Genomic DNA, 18667 nt, shown 5'->3' on the forward strand with positions numbered 1-18667 from the left:
CCTTGAGTCCTGGAGAGGAAAGTTACGCAGCTGATGCTTACAGTCAGGAATGGCAAAGCTGTAAGCCACCTAGTTTCAACTGCAGGGAGAATGTGGAGGATACATGGAATCTGTCGGAATGTGCAAATGATGGCTTGCCTCAACCACTGGGTTCCTGTACACCAGTCACACCTGACTCAGTGGCTCAATTTATCACCAAAATGCTTAATGCTTTTTTTTTTTAATAGTGATTGCAAACCAGAAAGGGAAAAAAAAAAAGACCCAAACAACAGCATTAATATAAAGATATATTCCATAAAAGAGTTTGGCAGGTCAAAGAGAAGCTGCACACTTCCTAAAAACACAAGCATTCTTCTTCCTCTAGTCTATAGAGAATTATTTAAAAAATTATAACATCATCATCATGAACACACACCCACCAGTATCACCAGTATACACCACACTAGAATGTACACTTCGGCAAGTAACTGAAGGTAGCACTCAATCCCTGAACGGTAAGGACAGATACAAGTTATAAAGAAGCATTAGAGAGTAGCCCAGCCCAAGGTGGACAGACGCCAGCATGCCTCGGAGTATCCAGTACGTAAGACAGACATCATTTTCAAGAGCAGCCTCAGAACAGTGCTGACAGTGAACACGGCATGTGGGTGGGGGAGTCACCATGGAAGTTAGAGATAAGATGCACTGAGCATTCCACACAGCACCTGCTGTCTGTGCTTGCCAGGGCCTGGCTGCAGGAGCGTTGCCCTCCAGGGACAGCACACTTTGGGCCACTAGCTGTATGTGGTCGTGAGAGGAGCCCAGTTTCCAGCTGGCAATCAGGAGCTGGGGCTCCCTGGAGGGCGGCAGGGAAGGAGAAAGGGTCAATCAGGATTCAAGTTCTGGTGGCCATTTCAGTAGCACCGAGACCAGAAGACAGTGAAGCCAAGCAGGGGCGCATGGAGGGAATGTGAACCAGAGGGAGAAGCTGTCACAGCTGGTTCTTAAGACACTCGGGGAACTGAAAAGGACAGCTTGGTCCCAGACACTGGGTAAGGCTGCTGAGAAAAGAATGCCAGACAGAAGAGGCTATGAAGATACGGTGAAGGAACACTCTTACCCCTATAAATAAACTATTTACACACTATAAGAACAGGAGAGCTGGCCCTCAGTAGGGCTTAATGCTATGGAGAAACGAGGCTGTTCTACCCTGGGAGAGCAGTGTAGGCTTGGAAGGCAGTGGTGATGTGCTCCCCAAGACTGGTTATGGCTGGCTCAGGCATAATTCACTTGGACATGGCTGAGGATTCTGCAAACCCCTGGCATGTTTGCACCACCATGAACCCTGCTGGCACAAGGGTACCACTAGACCACTCATCCCTCCTCATCCTTCTTGATCAGATGGAACCAGAAGCCTTGTCCTCAATGCTGGTCCCATACTGATGCTATACCCACAGAAGATACTAGCTGAGCATCTACCTAAGCCTTACTGAGGAGGTAGAGGCCTGCAGATGCTCTTGGGCTCCATAAGGGCCATCAAGCCTTTCCGGCAGCCATGGGAGCCATCTGTCCTCAGAGTTACTACTCCACATAAAAACACATTCTCTGTCTCTGGGCAAGCCCCTTCAGAGATGCCATGTCAAGTGTGGGCAGATGAGAAGGGGCCTTGGTCTTCAGCACCAGCAAGAAGAAACTGAGAGGTCATATCACGCTGATGCCGAAGACTGGGGTCTGGTTGTGGGTGGCTAATGTCGACTTCTGCTGCTGCTGCTGCTGGACAGTGAAAGGCTTGACCTCTACATGTGGCTCAACTCCATTTGCTGCATCTGCTTCTCAGAAGTGATGGCCTGCCTTCACTGCCTCGATGTCTGAGATCAGGGTCCTCGCCAGGAAGATGCCAAAAATCTGAAACCAAAGCCAAAGATCAGCGGTTCAAAATGAAGGCAGGGAACAGAGGTGAGCAGGTGGACACTACCTCCCCTCTCTTACCAGGTCAAGGGCAAGGTGGGAGCAAAGCTTGAACAAACCACAAAGATGACCCACCCCATGGAAAATGAACACTGGGGTAAGCTGTAGCATCCCTCAAGCATGGAAGAGGTCAGAAAAAGCATCACAGAGTGAAACAGATGCTCGCCCTGACCCCAGGGAGTAAAAATGCCACATACCAGGCGGGACCCACATACTTGAGCTCTAGGTCAAACTGTAAAATAACACCAACTATTCAGAGCCAGTCACCCTGTCGGCCCAATTCCCAAGAGAGTAATTCCCGGCCATGGCCCTGATATCTGCAGACACATCCTGACCTTAGCAGACAGGCATGTCATGAGGGAAGGGTGCGGTTTTCTGTCTACACAGACAACCATAAACATGGTAAGCTTGGGTGTGTGTGCTTGTCTGTCTCCCCACCCCTGAAGCTCTTGGCTTCATAACTGAGCGCAGTCTCACTTCACGCAATTCCTCTTTGCTTTTCCACAAGCTTTTCTCTAGTGTTCTGTTGTCATTCAATACAATGACACAGTGAATAGAGAAATATGGTGTGGCTGTACCCAAGTCCAGCTCTTGAAGGCAGAGCTGCCTAGCGTGTACTCTCCATGAAATCGCAGCCTTCACTGTGCCATAAGATGCGCAAAGGGAGGCAGTGCCTCGTATACATGAGCCCTAAGAAAACTGACAGTTTCCCTGATATAACTGAACTCTTGACTTTTTTCTAGATTTTCCTGTGGGCAGCAGCCACTCCACTCACCCCTGGGCCAGGCAGTGAGCCAAGGGGAGAGTCTGTGGTGAGGAAAGACTCCTGGAAGTCCAGCCAGGGGACAGGGACAAGGAAGTTCTGGGATAACTGCCCCAGTTAATAGTAAGAGACCTCCCACTCTATAGATTCCTGACACCTCCTTAATTCCTGCTACTTCCATCTGCCAAAAGGGAGGGACCTCAAAGTGGGCCAGTTCCAGGTCATGCATCCCAACCCCCTGACTACTACACAGGCAATACCATATAAAGATGTGGGCCCTAAAGAGAAGGACACAGCTGTCCCATTTGTCTGCCCTAAAAAGGTCTCCCTTCAGGTAGCAGACTGTGGGGACATAGGGACTATGACCTATCCTAGGCACAGCCTCTAACAACAAACATGTACAGGTGCCACCACACACTGTGTGTGTGTGCGCGCGCGCGCGCGCGCGCGCGCGTATGTGGGGATGCCTGTCCCAGTACACATCCCACTCTTACTACCTCATGTGTATGTACATACACACACACACACACACACACACGTTGTGTATATGCACCTGACCTTGGACATCCTATTTCCTAGGTCAGATTCCTTTACAGCATGCCACGTGTTAAGGGCCCAGTGCTTGAATTCTGGGTCATACCTGCAGCAGTGAGATGGCAATGAAGACACCAGCCACAATGTAGATGTTCCTGGGCAGCCAGCCTTCCAGAGCCTGGATGCATCCTTTTGTAAAGATGAACTCATCCCACTTGCTCTTCAGCTGTAGAGAAACAGCACAGTGGCTTCAGCCTGAGCACACACAATCCCTGCCCTGCCCCAAGACAGCCTAGCTCTGTATGGGGCAGCATGTAGATGATGGTCTAAGGGGGCTGGACGAGGACCACAGGAGAAACCCTGCCTGAGAAACACCCCAGTTCATATTCAGTCTGGGCCCCTCCCAGGGCAAGCAGCCATCCTGCCTATCTAACTAAAGGTTCTCAGCACCAAAGATGAATTCACTCTGAATCTCCACATCTGGAAGGAAAAATGTGTCTCTCAAGGTAGGAAAGGGGAGTCCATACTTTCGAAGTCACAGAAGGTGGAAGAAGGAAGGGCAGTGGCTCTTTAGAGTCTGTCTCCTACTGGTAAGCTTGGCTCTGGGAGACAGAGTCAGGCAGCTCCCTCTCTGTCAATCCCCCTAAGAAATCTGTCAGTGTATGGGGACACTGTCCCAGGACCCACCCCACTCTTTCTACCTCATAAGTGCAATCAACCCCAGTTTCTTTCCCATCATCTCCCTCCACATTAACAGAGATGTTAGAGGTATGATGGAATACACTGTGCCATCATGCTCCCACACTGAAATTCCAAACCTCTGAACCTCAGGTTGTGACTGTATTTGAAGGCGGGTCTTTACAGAGCTAGGTTTAAATGAGGCTACCAGGATAAGGTCTGATCAACTGACCTCTGTCCATACAAGAGGAGATTAGGACAGTGGTACACACAGAAGGAGTCATGTGAGGAGGGGAGATGTCCAAGCCAGGAAGACATGCCTGCAACAGATCCTTCCTAAGAAGCCTCAGAAGGACTCAACTCAGGTGACAGCTTGATCTTGAACTACTAAGTTCCAGAATTGTGACAAAATAAGTGTCATGTAAGCCTGCCAGTCTCTACATTTTGTTATGGCTGCCCCAAGTGGTGATGACATTCTTAACAGGACACTAGGTTTCATACAGATGCATCTCTCTGGTCTTTTGAGATGCTACAACAAAGTACCATACTGGCCTAACGTGGCAGGAACTTCTTTCTCACCACTATGGAGGCTTAAGCCTAACACCAAGGCACTGGCAGATTCAGTGTCCGGTGCTACATTCTGGTTAAACAGTGTCTGACTGCTGAATTCTCATATGCTAGAAGTACACGTGTATATGCACGTGCACACATGCACAGTAGGCCACCCAGACTCAGCTCACTTCTGGCTTAGATGGCACCTTCTAATCACACCTTCCTGTTTCTTCCCTCCAATCTGCACTTGTTCTAAAGCAAGAGATTAGACTATAATACTAAAGCGTAAGAAACGGTTCCTCAGATCCTTTAAGAGTGTGTGTTGGTATTCTTACCTGAATCCGGACATCATAGCCACACTGTGTGTTCACGACTTTTTGCTGTAGGAAAAGCAGAAAACTTAGTCACTCCAAAGACCTGTCAAAAACCCGGTGGTAGGAGGCACTAGAACAATCACAACTGAGCACCAAGAAACATGTGCAAAAATTACACAGAAATTACATCACAGCTCACACCCTGAGGTCAACTGCCTGATCCCCTTCTAGGCTAGCACAGGGGTCAGTGAGCCACATCTGTGTTGTTTCAGCAGTAAATTTTGTAGATGCAAGCTGTAGACCCAGGACTTATTGTACCTCATCAGCAAGAACACAGACTTGGACAGCACATAAGCTAGACTTGGACAACCATGAACTATCAAGCTTGGCTATAGTGCCGGAAAACGAAGGGTACTGGAATCTGAATTTCATACCAAATTCTCAGACATCACAAAATATTATCCTTCTTTTTCCCTTCAGCCATGTTTGAGTTTAGATGCAGAAAATCCCCAAAGTCTTAGTCCCAAATGCTGCTGTTGGGAGGCAGTAGAACCTTTGGGAAATAGAGTCTAGGTGGAAGGAAACAGTGGTCTTCTGTTTTGCTCTTTAGCCACAGAGCTGGCAGCCCATGTGCTCCTTGCTGTCTCCAACAGGTACCACAGCTCTGAAAGCATCCAGCACTGAGAGCCAGCTGACTCTTTTTAAATTCTAGGGATTAGTGTTAGGACTCCTTGCATAGTAAGCATGCATTCTTCCCCTGAGCCCACAAGCCTCTCCTCAGAGGGTTTGTTATAGTGATGCAAAACTGGACTACAATAACCACCAAAAAGTAATGGAAAGTATTTTGCCTCATTGGGCCTTGGGCCACAGTTTGTCAACCTTTCTGCTAGTAGATGACATCGCACTCAATACACTGGCTACACTGGTGTTTTTCAAACATTCCTGGACACCTCAGACACCACTGCACAACCTCAGCAAATAGGCCTCTCCCAGACCAAGGATCCTGCCCAGGTCCTAACAGTGAAGGCTTGCTTCTGGGGGGCTGTGACTAGGCACCACAGGGCTGTGCAGAGGCCTGCGCAGGGCAGATCTCTGCTCGGGTGAAACACAGTGTTTCTTCCCAGGTTACCCAAAGGGCTCAACTTCCAGAAGCTCAAGGATTTAGGCCTAAGGTTAGGACTGAAAGCAAGTGAAGAAAAGGCTAGAAAAGGATTAACCATGGAGCTGTTGCCTCCCAGCCCCAGCCCCACCACGTGTGATGTGCAACCTCACAATTCCTGAGAGCCTCTGAGCAATGAGGACACTGTGCGGAGAAGTTACGAAAGCAGGCAGGACTGAGCACACCGCCCTCGCGGTAAGGCAGAGCCACCTGAGGAAAGGTGATCTTTCCTTTTAGCTAGCGCAGAGCCTCGGTGCACCACAGAGAAGGGTTCCAGAATGTATGCACAGGATTTCAGAGTTGCAAGGACCCAGGGCGGTAGGAGGAAGCCAAAGGGCATGTACCATACAGCATCAGTGTGCTGAAAAGTAGCAGCCTGGAAGGCATTGGAAGTGGCAGGAGCTGCGGGGCTGCAGAAGCGGCATATACTCACTGCAGGATCTGGCACGCAGCAGGAGAAGGGTACCCCACATTTCTCTCGGCTGTAGCTGGCACCACTGCAGTTGAAGTAGACATTGAGGTCCCAGTCTTCAGGGCCGTAAGCCCCGCAGCACTGATTCTGAAATTATAAGTATTGCCAAAAATCACATATTGCCAGGATCTCTGACTCGACACAGGTGTTCTTATGTTCCCATTTACAGACAGTAAGGCTCAGATACTGAATGACACCCACAAATGGTAATGCTTTAAGAGGGAAACTGCAGCCATGCTGACTCCCATGGGGACCAAGTCTAGCTAGTCTAGCTAGCATGCTAACTCCCAGGCACTCCTTGGCAGAGCCCATGCAAGCTACACCCCTTCTCCATTAACACCCATTGATATGCCCCTCTCCTACCCCAGAGAACATGGCCGAAGTGAGGAACAGGCCTTTCTCCACAATAAAAGGCCATGCTGGCCCTAGTTACCTTCTTGGCCATTTTATATAAAGCAGCTGCTGATCATTTACAACAGGGATGAATTACAACTAAAGTGAAAGCAGCAGCACGCATTAACCACTCATTAACCATCTGCCTTGACCAGAGTCCCACCCTCCACTCCTCATTACCTAGGGCAGCTGACAAAAGCCCTCATCGGCCTACAAGTGTGCGGCACCCAGCACACTAAGAACGTCATCAATGTGACAGAATCACTCACCAGAGATCTATGATCTCTGCCGCCAAAACAAAGGCCAGCAGGAATCTCTGCCTCCCTCACACCCAACTTTCCAGTGGAAATCCAATCTTCGCCATTCCTACTCCTCCACTATGCAGGATGCTTTAATGACTTAATGACCACCTAATGTTTTATCACAAGCCCTAGAACTAAGTGGGTGCCTCTTACATTTTAGAAGATAGGAAGCTAGGCACGGTAGAGCACATTCCTCCAATTCCAACAGTCATGAGGTTGAGGCCTACAAGCTTGAGGGCAGCCTAAGCTACATAACAAGATCCTGTCTCACCTGTCTCAAAACAGACTGGGACAGACCGGTGGCAGGGATGACTTCTCTTAGGAAAGAGCAGGGGAAAGTTCGAGAAACTAGCAGACCCAAGGTCATTTGAACACAAAAGAAAAGAAAAAACTGAACAGACAAGGCGTAGCGAGGTCACTAGGATTCGGGATTCTCCCAAGTCAATAACAACACACAGGAGTCTCTCTGCTTATGTAAACAGATTTTCCTGGACCCCCATGCTACATGCAACAGGGTAAACAAGTTTTGGTTAATAATAGTGGGTCAGTTATTTTTAGTGCTTGCTGGTTTATTTTCTCTTTGGAACCAAGTGTTCCTTGGAAAAGGCATTTCAGAGGCCGGGCTTCTGGGAGAGGCAGATCAAAAAGGCCACGGTACCAGGGAGTAGTTTGCCCCAGGGGCTGGAGCAACCAGAGATTCAAGTTTCCAGGTGCAGCTGCAAGCAAGGGGAAGGGGCAGGAAGACTGAGGGACACCGCCCAAGCCTGCTTAGTCAGCTCCCTGGGGAAAGTTCCAGAGAGGTCACATCCCTCCATGGAGAAGGCTTCCCCAAGGCAGTTTGTTCTTCTCAAACAGGAAGGAGAAAAGGTCCCAGAGAGGAAGAATACAGGAATAGCTCTACAGTGAGTCACAGTCCTAGGGGGAGGAGCTCTGTCCTCTGTATCCCCTCTATATCCACAGGGCCAAGATCCTGGGGACGCCTCCGGCTAGCAACATGGCTACCATGAAAGGCTAGGGAAGACAGGACCCAAAAGGAAGGAATGGGAGATAGAGTTGTCTGGCTAGTCCAAAACGCTGGCTGAGAGGGAGCCCGAACTGCCATGCCAGCAGCTGAGCACAACGAGGCTGACCAGAGGCTGGGGCATGCTCCATACCTCCCTGCCATGCTGTGGCAGAAAAGCCATCTCAGCTGCAGGGCATCCCAGACTAAGCAGAGGTGGGAAGGGCGTGCTCTAGCAGGAGGCCTGTTGGGTGGGGGCAGAGCTTACGGCTTTCTGAAGGGAGTCAATGAGGTTCTGCAGGTCGATGTCATCCCGATAGGACCTGATGTTGCTCTCGAAGAATTCCCGGAACCGGTCTCTCACCCAGTCTTGGAATAAAAAGGCCAACACGGCCACTGCCAGTTCCAGGAAGAAGATGAGCACAATGGCCCCACAGAACTGTGAGGGCAAAGGAGAAAGGTAGTCATCATCCCCAGCCTGGCAGACGCTCAGACGCAGAGGACCACCTACTGCAGCGCGCCACCTCCTCAGTGCATGGGACTCACCACTACCCGTGCACATTGGCACAGCAGGTAGCTGAGAGAAGTGAGGAAGGAGGACAAAGCTCTGAACCATCACTGCCTAGGAGGTGGCCCTCCCCCACCTCCACCTGATGAGAAAAAAGTCAGTTGTTTTCCGTGTAGAGCCCTACCCCGGCACTGTCTGCCCCACCCTCCACTCAACCATCCTAGACATCGAGTCTTTCACTCCCACTTTACGGATGTGAAAACTAAGACTTGGACATAGAGCTTGTCTGAAACAACTTACACAGGACACCTAAGTTCCCTGCAGAGTTCATTACCACTCTGGAGGGACTAGTGCTATCAGTACCCACTCTGCTTGGGCAAGCAGGATTGTCAGCTACATACAGACCTCTCTAGAAATATGGCTGCCAGCTACAGGCCATGGTGACATGCTATTGGGAGCCTTGAAGCTTTGACACAGCTTGGAAATGTGAAGGAAGCTTTCCAAGAAAAGCAGATAAGAGTCCCAAGCATACGCAAGTGCGCACACAGCCTGCTCATGTGGAAAGGAGATACAAAACACAGTATTATTAAGGAGGAGGAGATCTAGGGAGAAGTGGGTGCTTTGCTCTCCAAATGAAGAAAGACTGACCTAATAAGCTCAACAAATAATAGACCATAAAGAAAACAAAAGTGTTTTCCTCACCAGGTGCTATTTAATTTTAACTGAATACATTTAAATATGAAGTTGTATCTAAATATAAAACTAAACTCTTAGTAATTTGTGATTCTGCCAGAAAATTAAGAACTACACTGCGCATCCAACAGATTCACACCCAGGAGGAGGGAAAAGATTTCTTAAAGCCATTGGCAACGTTGTTTGATCTTAGCCAGGAAGGACAAAGGTGAACAGCAGATAAACAATTCCTTTAGAACTTCTCAGGAGAGCCATAAAGCCAAGGAGGTGAGCAGAACCCCCACCCCCAACCCCCGCAATTAGCTGGCAACTCCAGGAGACCCCACTTCCCTATGGTGAGGAACCATCAGCTGGGCTTTTCTCCTTAAAATCTTCCTTCTTAGCGAGGCAGCAAGTTCAAAGAACTGTTCCCGCCTCTTGTGGCCAGAAAACAGATGTGAGCCGGTATTGGTATCTCTAGCATACATAGACTACGTCCCACTGCAGCATTACTTACAAACTTGAGCAGGCAGATGTTCTCTCGGAGGGCCCCGACACAGCCTGCGAATCCCAGTGTGAACATCACCACGCCCACCATCAAGACCAGCACGACGGGGTCTATTCCGTGCAACCGGGTCACCTTGGTGAGGTCGGACAGCACACCCTGAGAGAAGCAGAGGATAAAAGGTAGCAGTGTCCTTAGAATGGAGTCAAGGCCCTAGGGGCAAGTTATGTCAGCCAGCTGCTGAAGCCAGGGGTCTGCTTCACACAGCTCAGCTCTGTCATCAAGAGCCAGGCCAGAGTGTGTTCCTGCCCACTCCCTGGAGCCCCTGAGTATACAGTCCTTGTCCACTACAGCTCTTAGACAGTCTACATGAAGTTCCTGGTCCATACCGAGGCTGGGGGCTCCTGTGAGCACAGACCCAGCTTCCTCAGTGGCCTGCGAGGTGCCTTGGCCAGGCCTCGGAGAAGGGGAGTCCTAGGCTACGGTCCAACTGGCTATAAGCAGCTTCACAATGGACATTTTTGAGGAAACCGACCCAGCAAGGGCACATGAAGAGAGAGTGTTGCCCATAAACGTGTCTATGATCCTGTTAGCACCACCCAAAGAGAATCATTGGCTGTACGTGTAATAAAAACACTTGGAAAGAGGCTAGGGACAACAAGAATTGGTTTATCATTTTTATTTAAACACATATAGTCAGGGGCTGGTGAGATGGCTCTCAACAGGTGAAGGCACTTGCTGCCTTGCCTGGCAACCCGAGTTCAATCCCCAGGACCCACATGGTGGAAGGAAAACACCAAACCTAGGTAGGTTGTTTTTTACTTCTACTAAGCATATACATACCCCACCCACCCCACCCCCACCCAAAAAAAATCAGTAAAATTTTTAAAATACATATAGTTATAAGTGACCAGTGGCAGCTACAAAGGACAGATAGATTCTGTGGTACTCAAAGAGAAAAGAGCTGTCAGGCTAGGCAGCTGTGTAAACCAGCTCTAGGATTCAGGGCTCATCCAGGTCAAGTCTGCTGCAGTGCCAAATACAGCCACATGGTGGCGCTGTTATGCATGGTTGCTGTTTGCAGGTCACTGGGACATTGTACTCCAGCTTTCACATCAGTGGTGAACAGGTCTCTAAGAAAGGTGCACTGGCTCAAGAGCAGACCTTACTCTGTTCCTAAGACCATCACATAAAAACTCATAGACCAAACTGTGCTGCTTCCTTTTTCCTGGAAGCAGTGACAGGTTCCACTATAGGCACAGAGGGTGCTTCAGCTTCCGGGTTCTCCTTGGTCCTCCTTCCAGATCTCAGCACCTAAGCTACTAGCATTAACCTACCATGGGTAAGGTCAGCACTATGACTGCACCTTGCCCCTGGAGCTCTGACCCCTTAGAATACCAACTGCCCCTTTGTCTGTCTGCATAATAAGAGGCTGGGGTCCCCTCTGTCACGCAGGGGCAAGCAGCACATGGGGCACAAAACACAAAACCGAGTTCTACCCCCTTCTGTGCAGGCCAGCACAAGCACTTTGGGAGTAAACAAGACTGCTCACTCGCTCCCAGAGGCATATGACGGGTTTTAGGGGACAGCCCCAGGCTGGCCTTCGGGTTACTCGGGGCTTCTGGGAACAGGATGGGAGCAGATCCATACTCACAGAGCTCATAACCGCCCACCCAACTCTCCTAGCGCTGGCCTAGTGACCTCCAGCAACACACACAACCTCGGAGGCACATTCTTTCTGATGGCTAATGCTACAAACCCTCTCTGCAGCTAGTGACTACTCAACAGGCTAGAAGAGGGGACAATTCAAGTCCAATGGCTCTGGGCCTGGTCAAGGTTCCACCTACCTTTTCGCTCCATGCCCACAGCCCGACTCCAAGGAAGACAACTCCAGCCAGCTGGGGAGGGCGGGGGGAGGAGGAGAAGAGAAAGGTAAGGTCAGAAACCAGCACTAGAACAAAGTCTACATTCCAGTTGGGTGCTCCTGTGTTCTGTCCAAGGTGGCATTTGAATACTGCACATGACAGAAGCTCTCTACACCAAGGGACATGGAGACTGCAGATAACCAGCACCGACCTCCCTGTTACAGCTGACAGCTGATTTCTACTCCAGACACTGAACCACAGAGCGCTGAGGTAGCTGAGGTAAAGATCTCTAGGTCAGTCCTTGAGAGACTGCCACAGGAGACTGACTGTCTTATGCTGACAGAGAGACTGTTTCCTTCTTTCCTTCCTATCCCACAATCACCCTCAACCCACTTCAGTGTCAAGACACCACACCCCTGATGGCTGCCAGAGTTTATCAGCGGCTTCTGGCCCAGCTGAGCATCTTTATGGGTCAGACCAGCTGCAGGGCAAGGCTACGGGGAGAGCACGTGACCACCATCCTCCCATCTCAGCCCCAGGACTCAGACTCCACACACAGACAAGTAGCCACTCGGGTCATTCACTAGCCAGAGTGCAGCCTCCTCATCCCACCTACACATAGCATGAGGCTCACATGTGCTCAGGAGATACTGGGGTCTTAGCTGGTGAATTAAGCATAAGAGGGGCACTACATCACCCAACCTCCCTCCTACGGGCACTCACTACAGCCAAGAGAGCTGGACCCATCCATAGCACCACACAGTCCTAAGACAAAATAGTTGTTTTGCATATAAACCCCATGCTGTACAAATGGAACAAGCTCTGTTTTTGTGGTTGTTGTTGTTGTTGTTGTTGCTGTTCTTTATTTGAGCATCCTGAGCCTTGTGGACAAGTTCCCTGAGCCGCCCCACACCACACGGGTTTCTCAGTAGGGAAGGTCTTTGTTCTCCCCAGATGTCATACGTGATTACTTCCTCTCCTTCCCTTCAGTTTCACAATGGATGGCAAGAAAACCAACAGGCCACCCTACTACTCCCTAAGGTCCCAGTCGGAGGCCTTTTTCTCATCTGACTTCCTTAAAAGTGAGGTAGCTCTTGGTCATTCCTCTTCCTTCAGTCAGATTCAGAGACAGCAAGCACACACAGCTCGGGCGGGGCTGTCTTCCTCCCTTGCCTGCTTCCGGTCCTTCCCTTACAGACCCCACTAAATGATGGCAAACCTAACAGTGCAAGAACCCTTTGAGCAGTCAGGGGACTCAGGAATCCCACACCTTTAACTATTATCCATACCCATGATTAGCAGCCTTGCAGCTCTCCCCTGTCTCATGCCTACCATCTCCCTGCAGTCTCCAGGGATTCAGTCTATTTCTCCCCAGCTTCTTTTCCTTCATGAAACATCACCACCATCTGTCCACTAGCCATTTAGTGCTCCTTGTATTGTTTAGGGAATAATGGGGGAAAGGTCTTCTGTTCGGTACACACGGCTTTTATAGTGACTTCTGTCCTGGTTGGGTGAACTCAGATACAGAGCAGCTGGTTACTGAACATGGCTATGGGCAGGTCACTCCGCTCCTACAAACTCTCTAATGACTTACCCTCACCCCTAGGAGAAAATTAAGATTCTACCACAGCACATCATTCCTGGCCTAAAGGTTCTTCTCTGGTATCAGTCCCTGGCCTCCTCCTCCTTCATATCTAGATCTCCCTGAGATGTCCACCTTTGCCTTCTTATGTGAAGCTGACCCCTGTCCATCACTCAGAACTACCTGTGGCGTGGTTCTCCTTGTATCCCTGATCCTTAGCCGAATGGACCATGCCTACCATACAGCCATGTTCTCTACAGACAAAGGTCTGCTCAGGGCTGTTAACCCACTCACGCAGAGAAGGATGGTACAGAGTGGGCCCATTTGAGAATCCCACAAAGGAAGCCTAGGGTTCTTCCCACTCTCCTTCCAGGCATACTTCTGGGTCTCTCCCACTGCTCAGGGCTAGGCAAGAGCCTATCACATCCAAACCACATATACAGAATGGGGGCAATAAGACTGCAAGTATCTAACACTACTCTATCCACGTTCTCATTCAAAACCAAGCCTGCCTGCCTAACCACTTACGACAGTCCACCCACTTCAGGTACCATTTGCCCAGGCTGTCTTGAAACATTTGATCAATCAGTGACACTAGAACTCCCCCCCCCCTCCTCCCCACTGGGACCCACAGATTCCCATTTATTTTTTCACTACATTAAAGCAGCCTTAATGCCACATACACTTAAGTGTTACTGAACCCACGCTGAGTTGTATTGTTTGTTCATTTGTGACACATTCTCTCTATGTAACCCTGGCTGTACTGAACCTTGCTATGTAGAGCAGGCTGGCCTTGAACTGAGATACTCCTGTCTCAGCCTCCTGAGTGCTGGGATTAAAGGTGTTCACCACCACATCTGGCTTTTAGGTGCTGTTTTAATTCTTCCCTGGGGTAACCAAAGAGAAAGATGTTTGCTCTGACAAAGCATATATACCAAGCTGTGCAAATGCAGGCAGGCTTCCATTCATGTCTCACACATACACACACACACACACACACACACACACACACACATCCTCAAGACCTATAGGAGATTCCTTACTGTATCAGTCATAGCTTTGCAACAATGTTTTCTCTTACACTGACTAAGAATAAGAATACATCTTCTCTCACTGTCCTAAAGGAAGAAGTGAAGTTTAACTCATACCAGGAAGATAGGAACTTTACAGCCACAAATGAGAGCAGGAGTCACTGAATATTGCCCAAGGCAGGAACTCTGGAGACCAATTATGGTCAAGGACCCTGAAAAAGGACCAGACAAGGAAGTAACCTGCCCCTGGAAACACATAACAGCTCCAGGAGTGAATGTCTCTTCCTCCCCAGAACTCCCACACAGATGTAGAACAAATGTAGAAACATTTGTCCAAGGTCACACAGCTAGCTGGTGACAGACTTAAGAACCCCATCTGAGTAGCTGTACCCCTGACAACACATTCTCTCACTACCTACAGGTGCTGGGCCAGAAGAGCAAGCAGCATTCGGAGTCCCATAACCTAGAACATCTGCAGAAGACCCAGTGCGGACTCCACAGAGGAGCTTCCAGGCTGCACAGTTCTCAAACAACTACCTTATTCAACCAGATGTAAAGAATGCGCATTCTAAGAGTCTGCATCCCAACCAGAGCAGAAGGATCTCTCTGAGTCTGTGTGGAGATTCAGGAGCAATTACAGGAGAAGGAGGTCCCACTGGGACAATGGGTTAAAGAAGCTCCCAATAAAATTCAAGGAGTTCCAGGGCCTTGTTTATTAAGTAAAACTCTCTGGGCTACCTTCCCTAGAGTTAATTGATCTAGAAGGCCCCAGACACACACAATAATACAACAACCCCCTCTGTATTAGCATCTGTAGAGAAACAAAATGGATAGAATGAGTGAATATATAAAGGGAATTGATCAGAATGCCCTATAGGCTGTGGTCCAGCTAGTCTACCAATAGCTGCCTATCTAAAGAAGGTCCATGAATCTAGTAGTTGCTCAGCCCACAAGGCTGGATGTTTCAGCTGCTTTCAGTATATGTAGGAATCCCAAAGAAGTAGGCTCTGACGTCAGTGGGTGAAGCAATGGACTGGTCAGCAAGAGCAAGCAAGCAAGCAAGCAAGCAAAGAGTGAACGAAAGCTTCTATCTTCCAGGTCCTAATACAGGCCGTCAGCAGAAGGTGTAGCCCAGATTAAAGATGTTATCTTTCCACCTCAGAAGATTCACATTAAAAGTGGGTCTTCCCACTTGAAATGATTAAGAAAAATCCCCTACAGGTGTATGTACCCAACAGCTTGGGTTTTAGTTAATTCCAGACAGTCAAGTTGATGATCAAGAATAGGAACCCTTCCAAAAACAAAGAGGTCATAGTGGCACTTCCTAAGCTGGTACAGGTTTGCCTTATCCTGGAAGCCACAAGAATCCTCCTGCACTTTACCTAAGGAGGCTCAAATCTCAATAAAAGTGTCTAAGTCCTGCTGGAGAGAAGGAGGATAAAGTTCCGAATGTCAAGCAGGTCAGGAGCAGCCACCAGGACCCAAAGGCCTTGCCCCTTTGCATTAACTCTAAGTGTGTAGGAAACTCTTGTAGACTCCAGACATCTTGTCTTTCCATCAGTAGTCAGGCAACATTTTGAGGCTTTGGGCTCCTGACCTGTGGTTCTCAATCTCTTCACTAACTCGGGCTGATGACCAGGGCCTCCTTAGAGATATCTCAGAGATAAGCAGAAAGGAACTCACTGAAACACCATGCAGTCCAGAATAGTACTAAATAAATACACAGCACAGGTCAGCATCCCAGGGCCCAGGGTTCATTCTGCAACATTTTATCAAGTGGACCTCCTGCAAGCACAGGACCTTCCCTGCGCCTAGGCTTTCCTCCATACAACAGAGACCGCCCCTTCTAACAGGCTGAAAGGGCTGGTGAAAGACTGGAACAGAATTTGCTTACACAGAGGGAGCCCTGCTGTCCTGTGTACAGAACTGAGGCCTGAAGTGTCACTGGAGTGACTCCTCAAATAGCTGCACGTGCTGCCCTGAAGATTTTGTATGTCCCCAGTAACTGTTAATCTTCATCTCCAACCTGCATGATTTAGAATCAACTGAAGACACATGCATTTCCAAAGAGGTTTAACCATAGTTCCTCACAGAGGTCCTAGATGGAATGAAAAAGAAAGTGAAGTGGGTGGAATATCAATCAACACTCATCTCTCTTCCTGACTGTGACCAGCCACCTAATGCTCCCGCCGCCACCATGATGAACTATACACTCAAACCATGAGCCAAAATAACACTCACTTCTTGAGTTGCTTTTGTCAGATATTTTACCCCAGCATGGAGAAGGTAACTATTACAGCCTTACCCAGCTCCCAGACTAGTGTCCTAAGAAAAGGTCCCTGGTCTAGAGGCTCAGTTTCTGCCTCTGGAGAAAACAGAGATGTGGTATTCAGGAAGAGAAGCCAGGAAGAATAGGAACAGAAAGCTGGGGAGAGCAAGGGCCAGAAGAAATTATACTATCCAGTTTGTTCTTCACACATCTCAGGTCGCTGAGTGGCCATCCATCCGCTTCAGTAGCTCCATCTGACAATCAAGTACCTCCACTGGCTATGCTTTGCCACCCAAGTCCTGCCAGGTAGGAGGCAAAACCATGGTCCTGGCATACACCAGAACAGAAAAGCCCAAGGCGTGTAGGCTCACAATACCAAAGATACTTTAGACGCTTTCAGATGCTGATGATTCAACTAAACTTGGGGTCAGATTGGCCTCCAGAAGCCACAGACCCTAAGCCAGGGATTCTCAACCTTCCTAATGCTGTAACCCTTTCATACAGCTCCTCATGGTGTGGGGACATTCAACCACAAAACTATTCCACTGCTACTTCATAACTAGGATGTTCTACTGTTATAAATCATAATGTAAATACCTGTGTTTTCTGATGGTCTTAGGCGGCCCCCAAAACGGTCGTTCGGCCCCAAAGAGGTTGTAACCCATAGGCTGAAAATGCTGCCCTAAACGCAAGTTGACTTTGAAATTCCACCCAGAGGGCTGAATGTTGAATCACAGTGTATCTAATGGGGTTTACAGCCCTGCCCATTAAGAAACGGGGACCCTCAGAGCGGCAAAGTTCCCCTCTATCTCCACATGCACAGCATGGAACATGCACAGCATGGAACATGCACAGCATGGAACATGCACAGCATGGAACATGCACATGCAAGCACACACACACACACACACACACACACAGAGAGAGATATGCACACACACAATCAGTACTAATAAACACTCGATTTTAAAACTGTGAAAAAACCTGCCCCTCAAAGGAAGTTTGAAAGGTCTGAGAACCAGAGGGGAGGCGAGGGCCAGCTTCCTCAGCTTCCTCATTATGGGGGAAATGGGGCCCAAGGCAGGAGGCACCATGCCCAGGGTCACAAAGCTATCACACACCAGCTTTTCCTCTCTCCGGATGGGTGGCTGCTGTGAACAAGAAGCAGATGTGCCCTCTGCAGCCATGCAGGGGACCCAGCAAAAGGCCCAGAAGAAGGGCAAGGGCTGCTCCACTGTAACAGTGATAATTGGAGCCTGACCCAGTAACCGGAAGTCCAGGAATGACAGTGGAGGAAGAGTCATCCAAGGGAGGCTGAGGTAGCGTCCGAGCATGACAGTCTCTGCCTTCACTATTCCAGTACACATGATTAAAATGAGAAATCCAGGTTACTAAACCAGGGCCAAACAGTAAACACTCTCAGTGTCGTACGTTCTGTGAACTCTGCTGCAACCGTTCCACTGGCGGTGAATGATGGGAGAAGCCAGAGAGGACAGCCAGATGATGGATGTGGCTTCCTTCCAGTGAAAATTATGCTCAAAACAAGCAGAACCAGGTCTGACCTAAAGGCCCCAGGCAGCCAAGCCCAGCATGAAACTATCACACTAAAACCATCTGGACCTAGAGATGAAGGACAGGATTTCCTTTAGTTTAGTCACATAAATTCTGGGTATCTGTAATTTTGATATGTTTTTGTATTATTTTAGCAGGGGTTTTTTGGGGGAGGAGGAGGGTTGAAGACAGGGTTTCTCTCTCTGTATCCCTGGCTGTCCTGGAACTCTGTAGACCTTGCTGGCCACAACTCAAGAGATCTGCCTGCCTCTGCCTCCTGAGGGCTGGGATTAAAGGCGTGAGTCACTACAGCCTAACTGTTTTAGCAGCTCTTAACAGCTGACAACTGAGTATAATTCATGGCACATGCCCTTAATAAGATATGTTAGAACATCATACTATTAGAGAAGAATATGCTCACGAATAACTACCTGGAATCCAGGTAAAAGGTACTGAAAGAAAAAAGGGACCTGTCATAAGGTGACAGAAATAAACAGGGGACAAAGGGACAAAAGCAAAGACAGAATTAGCAAAGACTTGAAGACAAACACCAAATATACTGACATCGAA

The 18667-nt window shown here is 48.9% G+C and overlaps 1 protein-coding gene across 2 annotated transcripts in view; it reads right to left on the reverse strand.

Annotated features, from left to right (window-relative positions):
* Window positions 1-274: 274 nt before the first annotated feature.
* Tspan14 (tetraspanin 14) overlaps window positions 275-18667 on the reverse strand; it is a 58883-nt gene continuing 40490 nt past the window's right edge. For both annotated transcript variants that reach the window (XM_021181719.3, XM_021181720.3), the window contains exons 3-9: window positions 11647-11697; window positions 9812-9958; window positions 8383-8553; window positions 6381-6506; window positions 4810-4854; window positions 3351-3470; window positions 275-1884 (exon numbers count right to left, since the gene is read on the reverse strand). In XM_021181719.3, the coding sequence (XP_021037378.1) occupies window positions 1813-1884; window positions 3351-3470; window positions 4810-4854; window positions 6381-6506; window positions 8383-8553; window positions 9812-9958; window positions 11647-11697 (732 nt within the window). In that variant the 3' untranslated portion in view covers window positions 275-1812. The remainder of the gene's footprint in view (window positions 1885-3350; window positions 3471-4809; window positions 4855-6380; window positions 6507-8382; window positions 8554-9811; window positions 9959-11646; window positions 11698-18667) is intronic.

This window comes from Mus caroli, unplaced genomic scaffold (genome assembly GCF_978045245.1).
Source record: "Mus caroli unplaced genomic scaffold, Mus_caroli_1 scaffold_12, whole genome shotgun sequence".
Taxonomy (NCBI): Eukaryota; Metazoa; Chordata; class Mammalia; order Rodentia; family Muridae; genus Mus; species Mus caroli.